At 44.7% G+C, this 25,538-nt stretch overlaps 2 protein-coding genes across 2 annotated transcripts in view; both read right to left on the minus strand.

Moving 5' to 3' along the window:
* Positions 1-1,404, minus strand: part of LOC121826254 (disks large homolog 5-like) — a 19,884-nt gene extending 18,480 nt beyond the window's left edge. The window contains exon 1 of the mRNA XM_076560680.1: positions 1,291-1,404. The gene's annotated coding sequence lies outside the window, so the exon portion shown is untranslated. The remainder of the gene's footprint in view (positions 1-1,290) is intronic.
* On the minus strand, positions 906-24,783 carry LOC102906718 (zinc finger and SCAN domain-containing protein 25-like). The gene is made up of 7 exons (XM_076560679.1): positions 24,646-24,783; positions 24,001-24,062; positions 21,925-22,329; positions 17,090-17,291; positions 14,739-14,899; positions 3,152-3,381; positions 906-1,453 (listed from the first exon to the last, which is right to left on the minus strand). Exons 3-6 carry the CDS (start codon positions 22,309-22,311, stop codon positions 3,181-3,183), a joined length of 951 nt encoding a protein of 316 aa, XP_076416794.1. The 5' UTR covers positions 22,312-22,329; positions 24,001-24,062; positions 24,646-24,783; the 3' UTR covers positions 906-1,453; positions 3,152-3,180.
* Positions 24,784-25,538: the final 755 nt, after the last annotated feature.

Below are 25,538 nucleotides of genomic sequence, written 5' to 3' on the forward strand. Positions count from 1 at the left end.
AATTCTTTTGACTTCTGTGCCTGAAATTTTATCTTAAGTGGCCCCTCTTGGGACCATTTCATTGATGGGATTGCTAGCTTTTTTTGGAGCAGACATTGTCTTGGTTTTTTCTATAGTTAGTTTTTGCAATGAGCCCTGGGCATCTGGAGTTAGGTTGTTAGATGTCTTTTACTGTGTGCTTTTAGTACCCAAGGCCAGAATTCCAAGTTGGTCTGAGTACCCAGGGAAGTTCTGAGTGGGTGGAGCCTAGGGGAAGAGGTCCCTCACTAATTCCTCTGGGCTAGCTGCATGGATGGAGGTGGCTGGTGGGGTTCTCAAAGCTGGAGAGGGGTGGAGCCAGGTTGAGGAGAGGTAGCACAGTTATGAAAATGTGAGATCAAATGGTCAGGGTTGTCCTGAAGGGTTGAAATTCTTTGTGTACTATAGTAGTGTCTGAAATCAGTGTGCACTGCAGCCAATATGGCGCTCCCCCCCCCCCCCCCCTTTTGAGACAGGGTTTCTCTGTGTAGATTTTAAGATTGTCGTGGAACTCACTCTCTGGACCAGGCTGGCCTTGAACTCACAGAGACCCGCCTGCCTCTGCCTCCAGAGTGCTGGCATTAAAGGCGTGCGCCACCACTGCCTAGCCAATATGGATCTCTTAAAGCAATGCTCTGGGTAAATCATTTCCAGGTATCTGAGGTGATTAGGCACAGTGAGTTTTTAAAGTTACAAAGTTAAAAGCAGAGCTAGGGGCCTGGCGGTGAGGCACACGCCTTTAATCCCAGCACTCAGGAGGCAGAGCCAGGCGGATCTCGGTGAGTTAGAGGCCAGCCTGGTCTCCAAAGCGAGTTCCAGGAAAGGCACAAAGCTACACAGAGAAACCCTGTCTCGAAAAAATGGAAAAAAAAAAAAAAAAAAAAAAAAAAAAAAGGCAGAGCTAGTGCTGGGAAGCCCTCCATTCACAAACCACGGCAAGGTGATCATACGAGCTCTGAGCGTGTGCAACAATTTCCCCATCTCCAGTCAGTCACACAATTTAAACCTGGACTTGATCTCAAAGACACTATACTTAATCATGTCGTGCTGATCTGCATGAACTCTAAATAATTTCTCTGTTTCTGTTTTATTCAGACACAGACTTGCAGCTCAGAATGGAAGGTCCTTAAGCTTACAGGTCAAATCCTGTGTTCCATACACGGAAGCATAAGATGAATGACCAATTTCCCCTTTCTTTAGGTGAAACTCTAAATTAAAAAAACAAGGACATTCCAACTAAATACGATTTATAGAGAGAGTTTCCTGCCTCACCTGTGTTTCCTCACAAGGCTGGAGGGTGAAGTTCTGCAGCACTCTGACAACAGCGAATTTCATACTGATGAGGGCAAACCTCATGCCAAGGCAGTTCCTGGGTCCATTCCCGAAGGGCAGGTATACATAAGGATTGATGCTGCCCTTGTTCTCCTTGCTGAACCTGGAGACAGAGTGGGGATGCAAACGAAGCTATGGAACATAAAGAGCCAAGAGCTCCATGTTTGGAGTTCTCACACCCATCAACCAGCTTACATTTGTGGACTTGCAACTGAACCCTTGCTATGGATGTCTCACTTTAAGAATTTTAGGTCAGGGTCTGGAGAGATGGCTCAGCAGTTAAGAACACTGGCTTCTTCTCCAGAGAGCCTGGATTTGATGACCAGTACAAGTACCTGAGAGCCTCTGGTGGCCTTTTCTGGCACCAGGTACATGTGGTGCAGATACATACAGGAAAACATCACACACATAAAAAATGAATCAAAATAAAAACATTGTAAGCTAATGGTCTTTCCATGTCCCTTAAAATAGAGGAGCCTCTGGTGTTGAACTGAGCTGAGCTAAATGCTTATAGAGAGGAAATATATCTTCTTCCAATGCCAAAATTCTGTCCGGGATGGGTATATGTTCCCATTCTGAAAGACAAGTCAGAATTAGAGTGAAAAGTATGCTACTGCCTCAACCTTTAAGAAGGCAGTTTCTAATCAAACAATGGGAAAAGTTCTTAAAAATAATGGTAAATTTAGGAACCAGCACAGAACACATGAAAAAATAATCCTATGTAAATTTATATATCATTTATATCAACTACTACCTAGTCACCAAATAAGACATGTGTGTATATGACAAGATGTGGTATATAGGTTAGTGTACCAGGCTTTCTTTGGGCTGCCAACCAGCTCCCAAATCATAACACAAAGACTTATTAGTTATGAATGTTCAGCCTTATGCTTGTCCCACTAGCTCTTATAATTAATTTAACTTGTTGCTCCTCATCTACGTTTTGCCTTGAGGCTTTTTATCTTTCTTTCATTCTGTATGTCCTACTTTTCCTGCTTATTCCATGACTGCCTGGCTGGATCCGAGCATCTGCCTCTCCTTCTCTCTTCTTTCCTTCTCCCTCCCCAGCCGAGATTCCTCCTCCTACTTATTCTCTCTGCCCACCAGCCCACCTATCCCTCTACTGCCTAGATACTGACCATTCAGCTTTTTATTAGACCAATCAGGTGCCTTAGGCAGGCAAAGCAACACATCTTTGCATCGTTAAACAAATGCAGCATGAACAAATGTAACACATCTTTATATAGTTAAAATAATATTCCACAACAGGTTAGTGTTTAATTAGTGATTCAAAATACAACTAAAATATACTAGATTTTGCAAAACCTTTACATGCCTACAATAAATCCTTGAGGATATATTTCAGTATTAATGGAGTTAATGTTAACATTTTGGGACTCTGAATTGCCATGAATACTTTTCCCTGGTCTGCTTTTGTAGCATCAAGAATTATCACTTTGTGGGGCCAGAGAGATGGCTCAGTGGTTAAGAGCACTGGCTGAATTTCCAGAGGTCCTGAGTTCAATTCCCAGCAACCACATGGTAGCTCACAACCATTCATAATGAGATCTGGTGCCCTCTTCTGGCCTGCAAGCATGCATGTAGGCAGAATACTGTATACATAATAAATAAATAAATCTTAAAAAAAAATTATCACTTTGTAATTTTAAAAGGTTCAATTCCTAAAAGACATATAGATGCAAAGGGATACAAAATCACATATATGCAATTTCCAGTAGGCAGCATAATACATTTAATTTGCCTGGTTCCTAGTGGGGACTTCTCTCTGAGGTCTCTGTACCTTTCAGGGCAGAACTCCTCAGGCTCTGGCTAGTACTCAGGATCCCGATGGAGTGGATAGGTTGGTACCATAACTACAGTCCCTTTGGGAATGAACGCTCCATTGATTTTTTCCACATCTTTCTTTGAGATCCTTTCTAGCCTGTTAGCAGCCGGGTACAATCTGAGAGTTTCATTCACTACTATGTCCAGGTACTCCATGTCCATCAGGGCATCATAGGTTACAGGTGCCTGGGAAGAAGAAACAGATGTTTCCAGATGAGGTTTGGACTCCAATTTCAATTCAGTTTCTAGTGCTATTGCATGTCAGAGGCTCCAAAGGCTAACCTCGATTAGTAGATCTTAGCCTTAATAAATCATTCTGCACCTATGATGACCTTTGTCCTGATGATGGCCCATTAGGGTGTGAAATATACATTTTAGCACAGGAGCCATTTGGGACATTCCCCTGTCCAGATCCCTTCCTCATCATCACTGTAGTGCTCTGATTTCTTTCCCATGTGAACACATATGAACAATATGACAGTTACACTCAGACAAAGTGCCCCGGTGTCACGGTCTCATCTGCATAGACCAGTCTACACCAAGGAAATCACACCATTGCAAGGAACAACACCCACACTTGGTCCATATCAGGGTTTTTTGATTGTTCTGATTTTGCATAAGTGTGTGTGTGTGTGTGTGTGTGCGCGCGCGCGCGCATGTTAATGGGATGTGGATAACTGCTGTGCACTGACCTGTGGTGATAATCTAATTGTACTGAATTATTATTTTGATTGTATGTTAATAAATAAAGTTGTCTGGGAGTCAGAGCTATTAGAGCCATAGCAAGAGTGTGGCGGTGGTGGCACACGCCTTTAATCCCATAGATATCTGTGTGTTCAGGGTCAGAGCTATTAGAGCCATAGCAAGAGTGTGGCGGTGGTGGCACACGCCTTTAATCCCATAAGATCTCTGTGTGTTCAGGGATACAGCCAGCATTGGAGACATATGCCTTTAAGACCTAGGGGGCTGTACATTCAGACAGTGACGAGGCAGTCATGTGTTTGGCTTTACAACCAATGAGAAGGCAGAACAACATACTTTAAAAAAAACGAACCGACAGGAAGTAGCTCTCTTTTCGCGAAGCTGGGACAGCAGGAGGAAGGGTGAGATTTTAGCTCTGAGCTCTGACTTCTCGGCTTTCTCTTTTACATTGTTTCTGTGTTTCTTATTTAATAAGACGGTTGGTTACATCTACATCTGGCGCCCAACGTGACAAGAATCCATTAAAAACCGCTTGGCTTGACGGCAGGTCCGCTTTCCCGCAAGGGCGGCAGGCGGCGGAGGAAGCGGCAGGAAGCGGCCGGCATCTTAGTCCGAGCTGCCGGCGTCCTAGTCCGAGCTGCCAGCTTCCTAGTCTGAGCTGCCGGCTTCCTAGTCCGGGTAGCAACTTCTAGCCCGGGCCTAGGTCTGTGAGCAGCTTGCCTAAAGCCGGTGCTACAAACAACTCAGACCTGCCCTGCCGAACAGGGCCCTGCCTGTAAAGCCAACGCACGTGGTCGGAGCTTAAGGAAGCCATACCCAAGCCTTGACTCGGCACAAGAGGGAACACGTGGCTGCATTTAAGCTTTAGCCGGCTACGCTTTCTTGTGCGTTCTCTCTTTCCTCTTTCTCTCTCTCTCTCTCTCTCTCTCTCTCTCTCTCTCTCTCTCTCTCTCTCTCTCTGGATTTACACCTGGGACACTAGGTGGCTGCTTTGAAAATCCCCTCGGATTTCTACTGTTCTACGCAGATTTGATAAGTCATAATATATCAGATATTTTAAAGGAAACTATCTAAAAGAGAATTTTTCCACATTAAAAAACAAATGGGTTTTATGTGTACATTGGAAGAAAATTGGTTTTTGTTCGAAATTTTAGGCAGTCTGGCAATGGAACAACTATATAATATTAGTATTGGTGGAATTATGCACCTTATCACTATAATTATCCACATTTTAATATTTAAAAAGATAGTCAATTTAAGTGCCAGGATAACAGCTTTAGAAGAACTTGTTAAACCTGTAAAAATTCAGACAGAAGAAATTAACAGTGAAGTTGTTTCAAGTCGGGATCATAAGGTTGCAGAAAGAAAGCCTGTTTTCACACAGTCACCCTTAATTTATCCTGTAACTGTACAGCAGATGCCTGATCAAATGGCTACACAAAATACTTGGGCTCCAATTGAAATGTTGGATTTAAAAAGGTTTAAGGAGGCAATAGTATCTTATGGCATGCATTCCCCATATGTAAAGCAAATGTTAAACACTTGGTCAACATATAATAGGATAGTACCACAGGACTGGCGGGACCTCGCACAAGGTGTTCTGGAACCCAGCCAGAGACTTCAATTTCTGACTTGGTTTAAGGAGGAGGCTAAAAACATAGAAAAACAATGGAGGGATAAAGGAATACAAGTTTGCCAGGATCAGCTTATGGGCGAAGGCCAATATGCTTCAGCACAAGCACAATGTTTATATGATGTCCAAACCCTAATTTTATGTCGAACGGCAGCCTTGAATGCATGGGACAAAGTTGAGGAACCAGGAAAAAAATCTGAGTCATTTACAAAGGTGAAGCAAGGCCCAAAAGAGTCTTTTACAGATTTTTTACAAAGACTGGCTTCAGCAGTAAAGAGAACGGTCTCGGATTCAGAAGCTGGTAAGGCAATAATTGAATCTTTGGCCTTTGAGAATGCGAATGCAGCATACAAAAGAATAATCAGGCCATTAAGGGCAAGATCTGCACCTATGGAAGATTGGATTAGAGAAACAATTAATGTTGAAGCTGATGAGCATGATGATACATGGGTAGGAGAAGTAATTTCAAAAGGTTTGAGGAGTGTTAGATGTTTTGGATGTGGAAAGCAAGGACATTTGAAAAGGGACTGTAGACAGGTCATTTCCAGAAACAATGTTTCTTAAAGGAACAATGGCAACAGAATGCCCCTTCCTTCTGGAGTATGCAGAAGGTGTGGTAAGGGAAAACACTGGACCAACGAATGTAGATCAACAAAGGACAGACAGGGTAATCCTTTGCCTCAGTCTTCGGGAAACTCCCAGAGGGGCCTCAGGCAGGCCCCCAGTGCAAATCCAGTTCAAACCTTTCCTGCAGCCATAGAGGAAATCCCTGCTCTGGAGAGCGATTAAATAACCAAATGCCTATTGGAATAAATCATGCTGGTCAGAATGATGAAACAGAGAGAATAGAAAATTCAGGAGAAAACATAAAGAAAATTTTTTGGCAAACTTCTATTAATGAACAAAGACCAAAATTAACGATAAAAATAAATGGTGTTTTGTTGTCTGGTCTGGTAGACACAGGTGCGGACGTTACCATAATAGCACCAGAATTTTGGCATCCAACTTGGCCTCTTCAGGAGGTAAACGTTCAACTGTTAGGAATTGGGACATTATCTCAGGTGAAACAGAGTGCAAGATGGCTCGAATGTATAGGTCCAGAAGGACAGAGAGGAAAATTAAAACCATATGTGGCTAACATAACTATGAACCTGTGGGGTCGAGACTTGTTGCAACAATGGAATACTCAGATTAACATCCCTCCAATCTCAGAAACAAATCATAAACTAGCACATGTTACTGAGAGAAATATTAGAAGATATTGTTCTAATGAGTGGTCACCAGCCATCCATATTATACAAGAAAAGGGCACAATAACTGATGATCTTCCAAAGACACCAACAGCTCTACCTTTAAAATGGTTAACAGACAAGCCTATATGGGTCCAGCAATGGCCTTTAACAACAGAGAAACTCCAGGCTTTAGAAGAGCTGGTAGAAGAACAGTTAAATGCTCAGCATATTGAAGAATCAACCAGCCCTTGGAATTCTCCTGTATTTGTTATTAAAAAGAAATCTGGTAAATGGAGAATGGTAACAGACCTTAGAGCAATTAACAAAGTAATTCAGCCAATGGGCTCTCTACAATCTGGGATGCCTTTGCCTACTCTGTTACCAAAAGGATGGCCTCTCATAGTTATTGATTTAAAAGACTGTTTCTTTTCAATACCCTTACAAGAAAAAGACAAAGAAAGATTTGCTTTTACAGTGCCTACTTATAATAATTCTCAACCGGTTAAAAGATTTCAATGGAGGGTCCTCCCACAGGGAATGTTGAATAGCCCAACTCTGTGCCAATATTTTGTACAACAGCCATTGGAAGTGATACGTAAAAAATTTCCTAAATCTATAATTTATCATTATATGGACGATATTTTACTAGCTGACTCAAATGCAGATACTTTAGAAATAATGTTTGAAGAAGTAAAGAAAATTTTGCCTCGCTGGGGATTACAAATTGCTCCTGAAAAGATACAAAGAGGAGATTCTATTAATTATTTAGGATATAAAATAGAGCTACAAAAAATTAGACCCCAAAAGGTGCAAATTCGGAGAGATAGACTACAGACTCTTAATGACTTTCAAAGATTATTTGGAGATATTTCTCATCTACGAACTATTGTTGGGGTAAAAAATGATGAACTGACTAATTTGTTCAAAACCTTAGAAGGTGACAAGGACTTAAATAGTCCAAGAGAATTATCACCTGAAGCTGAGAAAGAATTAGCCTTGGTAGAAAAGAAAGTGCATGAAGGACACGTGAATCGTATTGATCCAAAGCTGGATTGCATTTTGGTTATCTTACCTTCTAGGCGTTCTCCTACTGGAATATTAATGCAGAGGGAAGATATTATATTGGAATGGATATTTTTACCAAATAAACCAAATAAAAAATTAAAAACTTATGTGGAAAAAATCTCTGACTTGATTTACAAAGGAAAAATGAGACTTCGTCAATTAGCAGGCATAGACCCAGCAGAAATTGTCGTACCATTAACTAAGGAGGACATTGAAAAATTATGGACAGAAAGTGAACCTTGGCAAAGAGCTTGCAGTAATTTTTTGGGAGAAATTAACAGCAAATATCCCAAAAGCAATAGAATTGATCTTATAAAGAGAGCTGATTGGATCTTGCCTCGAATTGTACGGCAAAAACCCATATCTGGAGTTCGTACATTTTATACAGATGCCAACAAAGAAGGAAAGGCAGGTTACAAATCAGAAAATTTAAGTAAAGTGGTTCAAAGTCCGTATAATTCAGTTCAAAAATCAGAATTGTATGCTATTCTGTTGGTATTAATGGATTTTTCAGAACCTCTCAACATAGTAACTGACTCTCAGTATGCTGAAAGAGTGTTGTTACATATTGAGACTGCAGAATTTATCCCTGATGCTTCAGAATTAACTTCACTATTTATTCAATTACAAGATACAATCAGGAAAAGGAATCATCCTTTATATATAACTCACATTCGATCCCATACTGGTCTGCCAGGCCCTCTAGCACAAGGCAAAGATGAAATTGATAAATTATTGATAGGAAATGTGCTGGAGGCCTCAGAATTTCATAAAAAACATCACGTTAATAGTAAAGGTTTAAAAAAGGATTTTTCCGCCGGGCGGTGGTGGCGCACGCCTTTAATCCCAGCACTCGGGAGGCAGAGCCAGGCGGATCTCCGTGAGTTCGAGGCCAGCCTGGGCTACCAAGTGAGCTCCAGGAAAGGCGCAAAGCTACGCAGAGAAACCCTGTCTCGAAAAACCAAAAAAAAAAAAAAAAAAAAAGGATTTTTCCATAACCTGGCAACAAGCCAAAGAAATAGTAAAGAAATGTCCTACTTGTTCCTTCTACAATCAAACGCCATTACCAGCAGGATGTAACCCAAAGGGTACTCAGAGAAATGAAATCTGGCAGATGGACGTGTTTCACTTTGCAGAATTTGGAAAATTGAAATATGTACACCACACTATCGATACTTATTCAGGATTTCAATGGGCAACTGCTTTGAGTTCTGAAAAAGCTGATTCTGTAATCACTCATTTGCTAGAAGTTATGGCCATCATGGGTATACCTGCACAAATCAAAACTGACAATGCTCCATCATATGTCTCTGTTAAAATGAAACAGTTTTTTGCTTATTACAATATAAAGCATATTACAGGCATACCACATAATCCTACAGGTCAAGCAGTTATAGAAAGATCAAACAGAACTCTAAAGGATATGCTAAATAAACAGAAATGGGTAACAAAAACCCCCAGAAATAGACTGCATAATGCTCTTCTAACTTTGAATTTTCTGAATGCCAATGAGAAAGGAACAACAGCTGCAGAGAGACATTGGATAATAGAAAAAACTACAGAATTAAATCAGCCTATATACTTTAAGGATGTGCTGACCTCAGAATGGAAACCAGGGTATGTATTACATTGGGGACGTGGTTTTGCTTTTGTTTCTACAGGAGAAGATAAGCTGTGGGTACCATCAAAATTGATAAAGGTTCGATTTGAACAAGAGAGACCTCTTAATTGAGGAGGTGATAGTTCATCAACCAGCATGAACATCCAATTTAAACTAACTTGTATCAATAACACATGCCTTTTCATTTAATCAGATAATAACTTGTCAAAAGGAAACATCCCCAAAATTAGTCTTGGGGAAAGGTTTTTGTTTTTGTCTTTTAGGAGAATGAAGGTTAAGGAATCTGAAGAACACTGGACAAATGAGACAACTGAAGAAAAGGGACAAATCATCTATCCCAAGAAACAGAGTGAAACGGTGTATGGGTATATATTATCTAAAAAAAAAAATTTTATGTCTTCCTAAATGTTTGTTTCTGCTTTTCTCTAAAGATTTAACACTCTTGGTTTTCTAATAGTCCCAGTTCAATTAAAATTTAAAGCTGACTTTGGAGTTGGAGAATGGCTCTCTCCTTCTTTGGGGATTTAGCTCAGTGGTAGAGTGCTTGCCTAGCAAGCACAAGGCCCTGGGTTCGGTCCTCAGCTCCGGAAAAAAAAAAAAAAAAAAAAAAAAAAAGACGATAAAATCAAGCATGTTGTTAAAAGGAAAATGCAAACTCCCTGTATCATGCCAGAATAAGAGCCATCTTCTGCTATGGTACAGGACAAAAGCAAAATTAATTAAGGGACTATTCTATTACTAATCTCAACTCTTTGATTCTATTCTGATTCTTTAAACTTTTCTCAAAGTATAAATTTTATATCAAAATTTACAAGATTAATATATATATATATATACATTTTAAACTTTGTTAAGATATGAATGGTCACATAGAGTACTAACTAATTCTAGAAAAAAGGCTAGCTGCATATATATGTTTTTGTGTTCGAGTCTCTTATCAGTTTTCTGCAGGAAATCATGGCCAGGCCTAACATCAACTGAAGTCTCCAGAAAGAAGATGGGGCCCCACAACAACAACAATTCCACGTGGACAATAATAATATCATTAAGCTGACAAACATCATCCATAGATTAGCTTTGAACTATAAGATGCTCAGAGCAAATTTGAGATGACTAGCTGAGATGATCCAGTCTCAAAGACTACTTGAATAAGGACTTGAGATAAACCCTAAACTTTGGCATTATACACAGACTGGATAATGAAGGATATAGTTACCTCTCCTAGAATTTGACAATTAACCTAAAATTTTTCTTTCAGGATAAAGAAAACTTCGCCCATACCCAGCAGGAAGCAATTTTAAGAATACGACGCCCACATTCCCAAAGAGGTGGTGTGGGGCGGGTGGTTTTTTGGTCTTTTTAATGGGTTTTGGGTCTGGGATAATTTTCAGTATTTAGGGGGGTTGGTTACAAGTTATTGTCAAGGGTTAGGAAAAAGGCTAAGCAAAGGAGATTAGATTTAAGGTTCTTGTTTAAAAAAAAAAAGAGAAAGAAAGAAAAGAAAAAGACAATTACTAGTTTTAAATACTTTACATTGGATTGAATTGTTTTATATTGTACACAAATTTGAAACTGATATTGTTAGAAAATGCTATATGTATATTTCTAATTGTATTTATTCCATCCATTTAACAATGTAATGCAAATTTCTGATCCTTGAATGTTATTATTATCAACTATTAGGATATAAAGAAATGAAAGCTAGTAGTTAGACATTATCATAGAACTTGTAGTCATATTAGATATGTTTTAAAAATTGAGCAGAGATGTTTTAGACAGGTCATCTTCAAACCCTTCAGAGATCTACAGAATATGGCATTTAAAATGTTTTAATAACTTAGAAAATTTTTCTTTTTTGAGACATGTCGGCTCCTGGCAGTACCAATCTACTTTAGAGAAAATATGGGCATTGAAGAAACTGCATATGGAGTCAACTTTCATTCTGGCAAAAGTTAGCCACTGGACAACAAAGTATCCTCGAATCAACAGGACAAAATGGACAGACAGATCACGAAACAAGGGACTACTGATTCTTGCCAAAACAAGTGTGGTTATGGCTTTATCAAAAGGCATCTTCTGAGGCCAGGACAATATGGCCCCATCCCTGAAGTGGCCTTCGCATCCGGAAAAGGTACGGTGCCCTTTTCTTCGAAGGCAGCTTAACAGGCAGAGGGCCGATGGATTCTGTTGTACAATGGAACAGCAGCTGAAAGCTCATGCCTCTCAAAAGTAGACTGGCATTTAATAGAGGGATGTGGAGAAGAAGGGGATGCTGAGATGAAGCCATATATACACAGCCAAGAAGAATGGACAGCTGAATTAAAAAACTGTCAGCAATTTCCAGAATTTAAAATCCTGAATCATGACAGGACACTAGTGGAATTCAGGTGTTTCTGGTACGTGGACTGCTCTCACCCAATGTGAGGTTGAACTGTTGACCTTGTGTACATCCTACTTCACAAATGAGTCTGTCAGATACACTAAGCCTGTAGGCTGAAGATGATGCCCCAACACTGCGGAGAAACCTCAGGTGACTGCCCAGGCAGCTGGCTGTTTCTGTCAACTCACAAAATTTTTTGGAAGTTGCTTGCATGCACTTCCTGTTTTTATTTTTGTTAGCTAATATTATTCCCTTCTTGGGTCTCTGAGGGAGTTGAAGATTAGTTAGTTATGGTTGAAGATTAGTTAGCTTTAGTTGAACATTAATTAGGATAGAAAGTACATTAGATACATCTTGGAATTACCAAAATAGGATAGATAATGGAATTATTTTCTCTGATTTGTCAAATACCTGTTTAGGTATTTATTACTTGTATATATTGTATATAGTTATTGTACTTTTGTATATAGTTTTTCTTTTGTTAGTTATAACCTTCTGCTTTCTTTTTCTTTTTATTAAAATAGAAAAGGGGAAATGTGGTGATAATCTAATTGTACTGAATTATTGTTTTGATTGTATGTTAATAAATAAAGTTGTCTGGGAGTCAGAGCTATTAGAGCCATAGCAAGAGTGTGGCGGTGGTGGCACACGCCTTTAATCCCATAGATATCTGTGTGTTCAGGGTCAGAGCTATTAGAGCCATAGCAAGAGTGTGGCGGTGGTGGCACACGCCTTTAATCCCATAAGATCTCTGTGTGTTCAGGGATACAGCCAGCATTGGAGACATATGCCTTTAAGACCTAGGGGGCTGTACATTCAGACAGTGACGAGGCAGTCATGTGTTTGGCTTTACAACCAATGAGAAGGCAGAACAACATACTTTAAAAAAAACGAACCGACAGGAAGTAGCTCTCTTTTCGCGAAGCTGGGACAGCAGGAGGAAGGGTGAGATTTTAGCTCTGAGCTCTGACTTCTCGGCTTTCTCTTTTACATTGTTTCTGTGTTTCTTATTTAATAAGACGGTTGGTTACATCTACACTGACCCGTATGTGGAAGCCAGAGTCCAACCTTCCTCTGGGAGTCCACTTTATATGTGTTTTTGGAACAGGTTTTCAGTAGCCTGACACTCACCAAGCAGGATGGGTTGGCTGGCCAGTGAGCTCCCGGGGAAGAGAGGCTCACACTGTCTCTGTCTCCTCAGTGCTCCAATTACACCTTTTCCCCACATGGGTTCTGGGATTCAAACTCAGGTCCTCACAAACCAAGCATTGTATGACTGAGCTGTGTCCCCAGCTTCTCAGACTAGGCAACTCCTGCTTGCTAACTCCCTGGAGGGTGGCAGGTGTAATAAGTTGGAAAGAAAGTCACAATGGAGACTTCTGGAACTACCCACACTAGAAACTGCCTGTGTGTGTGAAGAAGAGTCAAAGCAACAGGAAAACAAGAAACAAAACACAGTCTATGTCAAGGAGAGAGGAAGAGCTTCAGAAACACAGGAATTAAAACCAAGAGGCTCTGGTGAAAGGGGGCAGGGAGTCCTCCCTCCAGGACACCCCCACAGCCTCCACAGACTTCAAACCAATGAGGAGTGTGGTGAGACGGGGGCTGATTCCTGCAACTGTGAAGAGGAATCCCACTGTTACTCTGAATGATTCAGAATGGAGAAGCCAGCTGACATCTTTATACAGAACCTTGCATTGGAAACTGAATTCCTGCAACCGTGAAGAGGAATCCCGCTCTCATTCTGGATGATTCAGAATGGAGAAGCCAGTTAACCTCTTTATACAGAACCTTGCATCGGAAACTGAACTGCTCAGGGAGGCAGAGAATAGGGACCGATCACAGGACAGGGAGGCTGAACTTAATGCTCCACAACCCTAGGGCAAGAGATTACCTGAGCGACAGTTAGGGAAAGAGGCAGGATTAGATGCTTAGGAGCTTAAAAGTACACGTGGCAGGAGGCTGAGGAAATGAAGTGCTCACAGAATCACCACCATCGATTGTCCTGACCAGGTCTCCATTAGCCACCCAGGAGGGTTGGACTTGGAGACTCCCTGAGAAAACCTGTCCAGCACATTGCCTGCAATGCCAGCTCTGGTCAGCAGAGGGCACTGACACCCAAGTTACAAGAGCGATGCTAAGTGTGCTCAGGGCTTCAGACAGGAAGTAGTCTGATACACTATCAACGCCACTATAAACCATAGGAAAAGCTGGGCGGTGGTGGCACAGGCCTTTAATCCCAGCAGAGGCAGGCGGATCTCTGTGAGTTCAAGGCCAGCCTGGTCTTCAGAGAGAGATCCAAGACAGGCACCAAAACTACATAGAGAAACCCTGTCTTGAAAAACCAAAACCAAAACCAAAACAAAAAAAAAAAAAAAAAAAGGAAAGACTCCCCTAATTCACACACACACATACACACACATACACACACACACACACACACACACACACACACACACACACACACACACACACACACACACACCATGCTATCGGACTGGACAGTAGAGCCATTGACAGTAGTGTCAAGTCAGTCTGCCAAGACCAGTGAAGGCCAGCCTAGCACCGTAGGTAGCATGGACAGCACCCGAGGACATCAGCAGAGATAACTGTCCAGACACCTGAGGGACTGGTGCTTACCCTTAGGTGTCACACAGGTTTTCTGGTGTCTCTTACTTGTATAACTGTTATAATAGATACAGATACACCAGAGCCAGCACTATATTAAAGATCATGTATTTCTACAGGTCACATTCATCTCCCATGATCCTCCCTTTCTTTCTCTTTTAGACTCTTGCTGGTGGAAGAACCATTGCATGGCTCTCTGTAAAATTTCTCATTGCAAGTGATGAGACATGTTCTTGTGAATCCTTGACCTCTGCCCTCCCTCTCTGGGTACCACCCACTCACCTTATTGGGCAGAACTCTGTCAATCTCATCCTGAAGTTTCTTCTGCACAGCAGGGTGAGTAGCCAGTTGATATATCACGAAGGAAATGGACGTGCTTGTGGCTTCATAGCCAGCGAAAATGAAAACAACTGATTGGGCTGTGATCTCCATATCAGACAGAGCTAAAAGGAAACGAACATCTCAGATAAGGAAGATCAAAGCAGAACATCATAGTTGAGATGAAAAGAAATTCAAACGGTGCTCCTGCTGTCTGGGAACGAACAGAGAAAGGCAGTCCAGAGTCCCCGGGACTGAATTCCACGCTGGTGCCCACCTGTGCCCTATCTGTCCTGCTAGACCCGACTCAGCACCACAAATGTGGACGAGCTGGGAGAACTGCCATCTCCCACCAGCTTTAGTGCAGGGGCCAACATGCTCACACCCGGCTACTGTGGCTCTGCTTGCCCCACCACCTCAGCACCCAGATGCACCTGCTCTCCCTCTTCAAGCTTGAGCCTGGAAGCCTGTGTGTCCCCTCAGGCCCCACCTGAAGGCTATGTTCTTCTAAAGAGCTGTTCAGTAGGTAAAGCCTGACGATCCACATAAAGGCAGAAGCAGAGAAGCAACCACACAAAGCTGTCCTCTGACCTCCACACATGGGCTGGGATGAACACCCCCATATCCATCTTATACACACGCACACGATGATGATAAATAATAAATTTTAACTTTTGAAGAATAAAGTCATGTTAAATAAACAAAATGGAGTACGGTGCTTAGGAATAAGGATCAGCTGCTAGAGTGCTTGCCTAGCATGTCTAAAGCCCTGGGCTCCGTCCTCAGCATCACACAAACCATCTGGGCGTGGTGCTGCAGGCCCAGAATCCCCGCACTCAGGGTATGGAAACACAGGATGAGGAGCGTACAGACATCCTCTGCTACTTTTTTATGTGTGTGAGGGCAGAGACATATGTGCAGTCCTCAGGGAGGACAGAACAGATCCTCCGAGTGGAACCACAAGAGGCTGCGATCCACCTGACATGAACGCTGGAAGCCTACCTTGTGTGCTCTGGAAGAACAGGAAACACTGTCAACTGCTGAGCCATCCCTCTGGCCCCATCAGCTACATAATGAGTTTGAGGGTAGCCTGGGCTACATAAGACCCTGTCTCAAAAAATAAATCAACAAGATTTCCAAAACAGGTAAATTAGCTCATCTGGGCTGTTGCTGCAAGGAACCCAGCAGCAAGCTCTTGGTCTCTGGTGCTCACAGAGGGAAGACCTGGACCCGCATGAAGAATGGGCAGTGCTGAGCAGAACACACAGAAGGATCAGGGTTGTTGTCTGCCAATTCAAAAGCACCCACCCCAACACACACAATCTCAGAACCACAGATCACAAAGAATTACTTCAGGGCCAGGCAGTGGTGGCTCACACCTTTAATCCCAGCACTTGGGAGGTAGAGGGAGGCAGCTCTCTCTGAGTCCAAGGCCAGCCTGCTCTACATAGTGAGTTCCAGGACAGCCAGGGCTACAGAGAGACACATTATCTGAAAAAACCAAAAAGGAAAGAAAAGAGAAAAAAAAAAAATCAGGACCACAATGACCCACAGCCAGGAGTCTGGGTGTCCCCTTCCCTGTTCTGGCTGAGAGGACTGTCCCAGCCCTGTCCCCTCAGAGTTAGTGACACTCCAGAGTCACTCATGAGGACAGCTCTCTGAGACTCAGTAATAACAAAGTCTCACGTGGGTGTGGTTCATCTTTCCCCTTATCATCAGTGTAGCTGCTAGTGGTTCTGGAAGGGAAATGAGAAGGGAGAAAAAAATGATAACAGAACTTGATTCTAGATGTGCCCTATAAAACCAGTCCAGGTGTAAAGAACCATTCCATCTGCTTCCTCCCGGGGCAGACAGCGTGGCCGGGAAAATCAGAATTACACCTTACCAGCACCTACTTAGCCCAGCCCAGTGCTGAGTTTCTCTATCTTTCCTTCCTTCCTTCCTTCCTTCCTTCCTTCCTTCCTTCCTTCCTTCCTTCCTTCCTTCCTTCCTTTCCTTCCTTTCCTTCCTTTCCTTCCTTTCCTTCCTTTCCTTCCTTTCCTTCCTTTCCTTCCTTTCCTTCCCTCCCTCCCTCCCTCCCTCTCTCTCTCTCTTTCTTTTTTTGGTTTTTCGAGACAGGGTTTCTCTGTGCAGCCCTGGCTGTCCTGGGACTTGCTCTGTAGCCCAGGCTGACCTCGAACTCACAGAGATCCACCTGCCTCTGCCTCCAGAGTGCTGGCATTAAAGGCGTAAGCCACCCCGCCTGGCACCAGTGCTGAGTTTCTGAAGAGACTGGGGGTGGACGGGACCTCCCATGCTCATCACCTGCGTCTTACCTTGCTCCTGGAAGGCCTGTGTCCCGTCTCCAGGGCCCTGGCTCAGCTGTTCTGTAGTTCTTGGGCCTAAGCTTTGAACTCCATCCCCCTGAAGTATCCCCCACTCAGGTTTGACTTCTACGGGCCCCAAGTGGATGCTTGATTGCCAAGATCTTCCGCCAAGGGCTGTGACCAGCTGCTCTCCCTGGGCGTGGCATGGAACCTAAGGAGAAGAATGCCCATACCAATTAGGAGACCTGCTGGAAGCTGTTAAAGAGAGGGCTGAATTAAAACAGAAAGGAAGCAAGGCTGGGGGTGTGACTCAGCTGGTAGCATGCTTGCCTGCATGCAAGAAGCCCCGAAGTCCTGGGTTCCATCCCCAGCACCACATAAACCCAGTATGGTGGTCAAGCCTGCAATCCCAGCACTCAGTAGAGGGAGGAAGGTCTCTCTCTCTCTCTTTCTGGGTTCAAAGCCAGCCTGGTCTAATTAGTGAATTACAGGTCAACCAGGGTTACATAGTAGACCCTGCTTTTTTTTTTTCTAAAAAAACCAAAAAGGTAGAAAGATGAGAGGGAAAGGAGAGAAGGAAGGAAGGAAGGAAAGAAGGAAGGAGAGAAGGAAGGAAGGAAGGAAGGAAGGAAGGAAGGAAGGAAGGAAGGAAGGAAGGAAAGAAGGAAGGAAGGAAGGAAGGAAGGAAGGGGAGGTATAAGAGAAAGAGGGTGGGAGGATGAGGAAAGAGAGCTGCTGACCTCTTCCACATGAAGAAAGGCTAAACTCTCCCAAAATGAAGTAGCAAATGAGAAAGCTGCTCTAGGTTTAGACAGGCCTGGCGGCGGAGACAAGGAGACGCAGGTAGGCCCGCGGCGGCAGCCCGGAGAGGTAGACAGGCCTGGCAGCGGCGGCCGACAGGGACATTCAGGCCCGGCGGCAGCCAGCAGAGACATACAGACCCGGTGGCAGCTGACAGGGACATACAGGCCTGGCGGCGGACAGCAGAGGTAGACAGGCCCGGCGACGGAGACAAGCAGACGCAGCTTAGAACAGGGACGCCCCTAACCCCAACACCCGGGAAAGAAGCTATCTCCGTGGGACGCAACCAGAACGAATCTAAACACTCCGTCTGAGGACAACCCAGGGCCCAGCTGCTGATCCTGCAAAACCCAACAACTTGGAGGTGTTGGTGAGACTACCCTGCTCAGTTGAAACCCATCTGGGAGAGGATTCAGATGCCTACAGCTGGAAGTCTGAAGAAACAAGATCAGCTGAGGAGTTGACGGATGAACAAAACATGACCTGGGAACACAGAAGAAGGCGCTGCACAGCCACCAAACCAGATCACCAGAATCATAAGTATATACTTCACTGACTGAGATCTACTGCCCCTGAAGAAATAGCCCAATAGCACCAATTTAACCAAGAACCCCTACTAAACCAAGACTAAAAATTAGAACAAGAGAGGCACTCTCAGACACAGACACCACCTGCACCTCACAGAGGAAGAGATGAGTAGATGCCAGTGCAAAAATACAGGCAACAACATAAAGATCTATATGGCAATATCAGAATGTAGTGATTCTACACCTGCAAGACCTGAACATACCAAGACAGAAGAAACAGAAGAAATCAACCCTAAAAATGACTTTAAGAAGATGACAGAGGCCCTTAAAGAAGAAATAAAACATTCCCTCAAAGAGGAAATAAAAACTTCCCTTAAAGAGGAAATAAAAAACTCCCTTAAAGAAATGGAAGAAAAAACAAACAAAAAATGGGAAGAAATCAAAGAAAGCCAAGAAAAAGCAATTAAACAGATGAAAGAAACACTCCAAGATATGAAAAATGAATTTGATACAGTAAAGAAAACACATGCTGAGGGAATGCTGGGAATAGAAATCCTGACTAAATGAACAGGAACTACAGAAACAAGCATAACCAACCGATTGCAAGAGATGGAACAGAGAATCTCTGACACTGAAGACACAATAGATAAAATAGATTCGTCAGTCAAAGAAAACACTAAAGACAAAAAAGTCGTAACAGAAAACGTCCAGGAAATTTGGGACACCATGAAAAGACCAAACCTAAGAATAATAGGGATAGAAGAAGGAGAAGAATACCAACTCAAAGGCACAGAAAATATATTCAACAAAATCATAGAAGAAAACTTTCCTAACCTAAAGAAAGAAATACCTATGAAGATACAAGAAGCTTACAGAACACCGAATAGGCTGGATCCAAAAAAAAAAAATCCCCTGGCCACATAATAATCAAAACACTAAACACACAGAACAAAGAAAAAATATTAAGAGAAAGCTGCTCTACAAAAAGTGGAACACTGCAGCGACATTTTCATGGAAACGAGGCCCTGGCTCCTCCCTTTCCTCTCTCTCATAGTTTTTAATACTGATCATCAACTTGACAGGTTCTGGAGTCACCTGTGAGATGAACCTCTAGGCATACCTGTGGGGGACATGTGTCTAGATTTGGTTACCTGAGGGGTCACCTGTGAGACGAACCTTTAGGCATACCTGTGAGGACATGTGTCTAGATTTGTTACCTGAGGGGTCACCTGTGAGACGAACCTCTAGGCATACCTGTGAGGACATGTGTCAAGATTTGGTTACCTGAGGGGTCACCTGTGAGACCTCTAGGCATACCTGTGAGGACATGTGTCTAGACTTGGTTACCTGAGGGGTCACCTGTGAGACGAACCTCTAGGCATACCTGTGAGGACATGTGTCTAGATCTGGTTACCTGAGGGGTCACCTGTGAGACGAACCTCTAGGCATACCTGTGAGGACATGTGTCTAGATTTGTTACCTGAGGGGTCACCTGTGAGACGAACCTCTAGGCATACCTGTGAGGACACGTGTCTAGATCTGGTTAACTGGGGTGGGAGCCCCGCCTTAACCCAGGTGGCGCTATCCCATGGCTGAAGTCCCACAAAGAGTCAAAGGAGAAAGTGGGGGCCGGAGAGCTCGGCACCTGAGAGCCGACACTGCTCGCGCAGAGACCTCAGTTTGGTTTCTAGTGCTCACACCAGCAGCTCACAACCACCTGCAGCTCCAGTCCAGGGGATTCACTGTCTTCCTGGGTACCTGAATACATGTGCACGCGCTAACACAGAGACTCAATAAAAAGAAGCAAATGTTTCCATCTTTGAAACAAAAAGGAGAAAGTGAGCTGAGCACCAGCATTCACACTGCTTCCTGAAGGTGGATGTATGTGGTAGTTGTCTCACACTCTTGCCACCACACTTTCCCAACAAACTGTGAGCCAAACTGTGAGCCAAACTGTGAGCACTTCTCTATTAACTCCGGGCCTTACGGTATTTATTTAAGGGGAGATGGAACCTAAGAGCACTGACTGATCTTCCACAGGACCCTGGCTCAATTTGCAGAACCCACAAGGAAGCTACTAACTAGCTCTAACTCCAGTTCTAGGGGACCTGGATTCCAGAGGCACTTCAGGCACATGCTGCAGATATACTTGCAGGCAAAACACCCACACACATAAAATAAATTTATTTTTTTTTTTTTGAGATAGGGTTTCTCTGTGGCTTTGGAACCTGTTTTGGAACTCGCTCTGTAGACCAGGCTGGGATTAAAGGCATGTGCCACCAATGCCCAGCTTATAAAATAAAAAATGTAAAGATATTTAAAATGTCTTCTTTTTTTTTTCTTTTTTTTTTTTTTGCATGGGTATGTGTGGTATCTGTGCATGTGTGTGGATGCATGTGCATGCATATGTAGAGGACAATGGGGTGACCTCAGTGTCTTCCTTTATCACTCTGGGCCTTATGTGATTAGGCCAAGCCTGTCACCTGATTTCTTGCTTGCTGATTTCACTGTCCACCGAGCGAGCTCACTCAGAGGATGCCGACTCCATCTCCTGAGTGGATTACAGGTGGACCATCATGCCTACCCAGCATTTGTGTGGGAGCTGGAAACCCAACTCCAGTCCTCATCCTTTCATAGCAGATGCTTCATCCACTGAACCCCTAAAACTGTCTTGTGATACACCCCACTCCGCTCCTCCTAAAACTCCTTTCTGTAACAAAGTGAAGCCCAACTCTGGTCAGCCTGAGCGGAGATTCCTAAAGGTGAGTAAGGAATCCCAGGGTGACAGAGTGGGCTTGTGCCTGAATCCCAGTTGCCACCGGCAGGAGGACAGGCATTAGCCTCTTCCCCAAGAGCATGCAGAGCTCACAGTGGACCCGGAAAACAATCAAAACTGCTTTCATTGGATTTGAGGCTCATCAGGGGGTCCCTGATGCCCATATCGAGAGGCATTGTGCCCTCCTGCCCATGGATATCTTCCCTAAAAATGGCTCTTAAAAAAAGTCTTCTACACGTGTATATGTTGTGTGTGTGTGTGTGTGTGTGTGTGTGTGTGTGTGTGTGTGTGTACGTGTGCGCTCCTATGTGTGAGTACCGGCATGTGTGGAGATCAGAGCCCACCTTCCAGTGCTGGTTCTCACCTTATACCAGGGACTCCTGCTGATCACTGCTGAGGATGCCTGGCTACCTGGACCTGCAAACTTACGGGGCTCTCTTTTCTCTGCCTGCCACCTCACCACTGGGATTACACATGCACACGGCCTATGTGGCTTTTCCATGGGTCTTGGAGATCCGAACCCGGATTCTCAGGCTTGTGTGTCAAGTGCTTCACCCATGAGCCATCTCCTCACCCCGACTCTTCTTACTAAAATCGCAGCCACTCTCCAGAAAGGCCCTTGGGGGCTGGGGGATGATGGAGCAGGCTCTATGTCTCATCCACTCCCAACACTTCCTTAAGCTCTCCGTTTTGATTCCCACACCAACCGTGCAAGGCCTGGACACCCTCTTCTTACCTACTGCCTTGGCCTCAGGTGTGCTCTCCATCAGGTCCTCCACCATGGCCACCAGAGCCTTGCCGCTGTCTGGGCTGTGATCTCGGATCCAGGTGTAGAACTCTCGGGGCAGGATGGTGAGGAACTGCTCCAGCACCAGCAGCTCCAGGATCTGCTCCTTGGTGTGCAGCTCAGGCTTCAGCCACCGCCGACAGAGCTCCTGGAGCTCCCTGAGAGCTTCCTGGGGACCAGCAGCCTCTTGGTAGCGGAACTGCCGAAACCTCAGCCGGAATGCCTTGGGACTTGAGTCCTCCCCTCCCCGGCCCCATGGCAGCTCCTTCTCCAGTTTCACCACTGGAGCACCCATCTGCTGCTGAGGATCTTCTGCCATCTCCAGGCGCTCTTTCAGCATCTTCAAGCTCCAGCAAGACTGAGGATGACAACAGAGAGGGCCCTTCTGAGAGCGGAAGACACACAAGTCAGCCCATCCAGTTCTGTGTCTACAATAGTGACTATCCTCAGGAAGCTGACAGATACCCTCGAATCCTACCAGCTGACCTGGGGCTTAGGTTAGTCCGGGTGGAGACAATGATGCAGACAAACTTTGAGGTCAAAACTAACCGATGCACTAGTGGCTTGAGTGTGACAGTGCACTCAGTCTAAAGACAATGCCACACGGTCCATTGCCCCTGCTCTTGACTGCCCAGGTAACTAGATGTAAAGTCTGCTGCTGAAGACACAAGACATTTTGGTTGCAGGGCCCAGAGAAATCAAGCTGGAACTGACCTGAAATTTCCTCCCTATTATCTAGTTTTCATAGTGCTGGAATGTGCTATACGGTCCACTGGAGGAGAAAGGTCATCATCGCTGGCATTACCCAGTAGTGAAGCTTGCCTGCTATAATAAAGAATGACCTGCCAGACAAGATGTCCACTGGTGTCATAGTGATGAAGGTCATGGAGGAAACCAATTCCTTTCTGACTAAATTTGTGGCTTTCTCCACAGGAAGGAATTCATGCCTGGTGCTGTAAACCTAGTTAAAAACCCACAGCCAGGGAGGTTATGGACCTAAGGGAGAACCCACCACTGTGGTTTTGCTGAAACAGACATGGGACCAACCACCTTCTAAATACTTATGCTTACACCCATAGATCAGAGCTGCTCTCAGGCTTGGTCAGGGAAGCCTTTCTGCGTACAGTTAATGCAGAGACTTACAACTGGTCAAAGGGCCGAGACTAGTGACTGCTGAGTGTTCGTCCCTAAAGGGAACATCTGCGTCAACACCTCTACACAGCCAAGGCTCAGGGGACATAGCGGAAGAGAGACAGACAGAACGTAAGAGCCGGAAGACAGCCAGGAGTCCCGTGAAGTGCTGTCTTCCCGACATGACACAGCCAGGGCACTCATGCACTTACTGCAGCCGTGGTCACCTGCACAAGACCTGCACAGGACCAAGCTAGTAAAAGCAGTCAGCGTTCCAGCAAAAGAGAGGACGTGAAAATGGGACTGAGGTGTTTGGGTGTTCCTGGGAGGAGGGAGGGGGGAGTTAAGGTAGACATAGTCAAGATACCGTTGTTCGCATGTCCAAAAATGTCAAGAGCATAGGTAAAAGCTGAGACACAGAGAGAATATGCAAGCAGCATATATAGCTGTCTGCCTCCCAAAACATGGAAGGTTTAAAAGGAAGAAAGATGGGACTGGAGAGGCAGCTCGGTGATTAAGAGCACCTGCTGCTCCTGCAGAGGACCCAGGTTCAGTTCCCAGCACACACGGTGGCTCACAACCATTTGTAACTCCAGTTCTAGAAGATCTGCTGTGTCTTCTGGACACTGTGCGCACCGGGCACTCACGCATCAACAAATGTGCAGGGGGAAAAGAAACACACTCATACACATAAAATAAAATATATTTTAAAAAAGAAAGAAAGAACAAGTAGGTGTGGCGGCACACATCTTTAATCTCAGCATTGGGATGAAGAGGCAGGCATATCTCTGTGAGTTTGAAACCACCTCCTCTACATAGTGAGTTCCAGGACAGTTGGAGCTACACAGTGAGACCCTGTCTTGAAAAAAGAAAGATGAGCAGCCGTGGCGATAGTTACCTGTAATCCTGGTACCTGGTTTAGGGTGGAGTAGTGAGTTCCAGGTCAATCTGGCGACATAGCTGGAAGAAAAAGAGAGAAGAAAGGAGTGAAGGAGGAAGGGAGGGGGAGAGGGAATAACAGGCGGGAAAGCGAACATTACACGCCAGGAAAAAAAAAAAAAAAGGCTGCAAAGCACACCATAAAATGAGTCTTGTTTACTTCCAGGCGGGCAGGCTGGAGAAACAGGGCCCTAGCCCCAGGCACTAAGGCGCTCAGATTGTTAGCCAACTAGCCTTCTGCTGTAGATTCTACTGGATGTTTGCGTGTTTCTCAGGCCGCCCCTTAAACCGACTCCTCATTTTTCTGTCTACATTACTCGTCCCTGCTGCATCGAGCTTCCTCAAAAGTCTGCGCTACTGCCTAGCGCGGTCCGCCAGTGCCCTGGGGGCAAGAGGCCCTCGTGGATCTTTCCACGCAGGTCTCTGGCAGACAGAAGGTGCCGCGTGGCTGTTCTTCCAAGGACGGTCCTGCATCTGCGTCTGAAACGCTCAGCGGCGCTTTTCCGAGTCGCGGAGTCAAGGTCTCCCCGGGGATCCTGGACACCCCGTGTCAGCTCCCCCCACCCTCCCTGCCTGGCCCGGCCGCGACCCGCGTGGATCTTACCTGGGACCACGGCTGTGCGTGGAGATGCGACCTCCGGGCCGCAGCTGCCCTGCCCAGCTGCAAACAGCTCCGTCCCCACCCGCCCGGACCGGGCCATGGCCTTGACTGACTGCAGGCTCAGTACTTTCCCAGACCTGCATCGACCGGAAGTGGGGGGCAGATGCTGTCAGGCAGGCGCCCTATAGAATGTGCCTATGACCCTTTCCTCTCTAGGACGCTGGGAGGTCTCAGAAGGAGGTATATCTCTATGGTCAGTCATGGCCCGTGCAGGCTCCCCATCTTTCTCCTGGCTCTACTGCCCCTCCCTACATTTTTCATTTTTTTTTTTTAAATGAAACTGTACAAAAAAGGAGCTTCTCTGCCCTAGGCTAAGAGATGCATTAGTCTATGCGTATAAACATAAATATTTTATCATTTTAAATGTAACTATTCACTGTGTGTTAGGACAACCAGAGGACTCAGTTCTCACCTTCTACCACGTATGTAGGTCCCAGGGATAGAACTCAGACCATCGGGCTTGGGGACAAGCACCTTGACCCACTGAGTCACCTCACTGGCCGTGAACATAAATATCTAGAAGGCAATCTGACAGTATGTTCCTTTAGGAAATGTGATGGTTAGTTTTAACTGTCACCTTGATAATCTAGGATCACCTAGGAAGAATCTCAGTGAAGGGCCAGACAATCCCTCCCTGTCAGGTTGGCCTGTGGGCTTGATGTGGGAAGACCCAGGCTACTGTGGGTGGCACCGTTCCTGGGTTTGGGTCTTGGACTCTGAAAGAAAGGGAGCTGAGTAGTAAACATGCATACATTAATTCATTTCTCCCTGCTCTCGACTGTGGCTGTGATGTGACCAGCGGCTTCCAGTTCCTGCTGCCTCGACTTCCCTACAAT

This window comes from Peromyscus maniculatus, chromosome 23, assembly GCF_049852395.1.
Source record: "Peromyscus maniculatus bairdii isolate BWxNUB_F1_BW_parent chromosome 23, HU_Pman_BW_mat_3.1, whole genome shotgun sequence".
Taxonomy (NCBI): Eukaryota; Metazoa; Chordata; class Mammalia; order Rodentia; family Cricetidae; genus Peromyscus; species Peromyscus maniculatus.

What these genes read in the sequence shown, in the direction of transcription:
- LOC102906718 (XM_076560679.1), bottom strand. Translation starts at nt 22,311, where the DNA reads ATGCTGAAAGAGCGCCTGGAGATGGCAGAAGATCCTCAGCAGCAGATG. An exon ending in GCACACCTGAGGCCAAGGCA is followed by an intron (nt 17,292 to 21,924) that starts GTAGGTAAGAAG and finishes TCTTCTCCTTAG; the next exon opens with GTTCCATGCCACGCCCAGGG. An exon ending in ACAGAGTTCTGCCCAATAAG is followed by an intron (nt 3,382 to 14,738) that starts GTGAGTGGGTGG and finishes TCTTCTTCCCAG; the next exon opens with GCACCTGTAACCTATGATGC.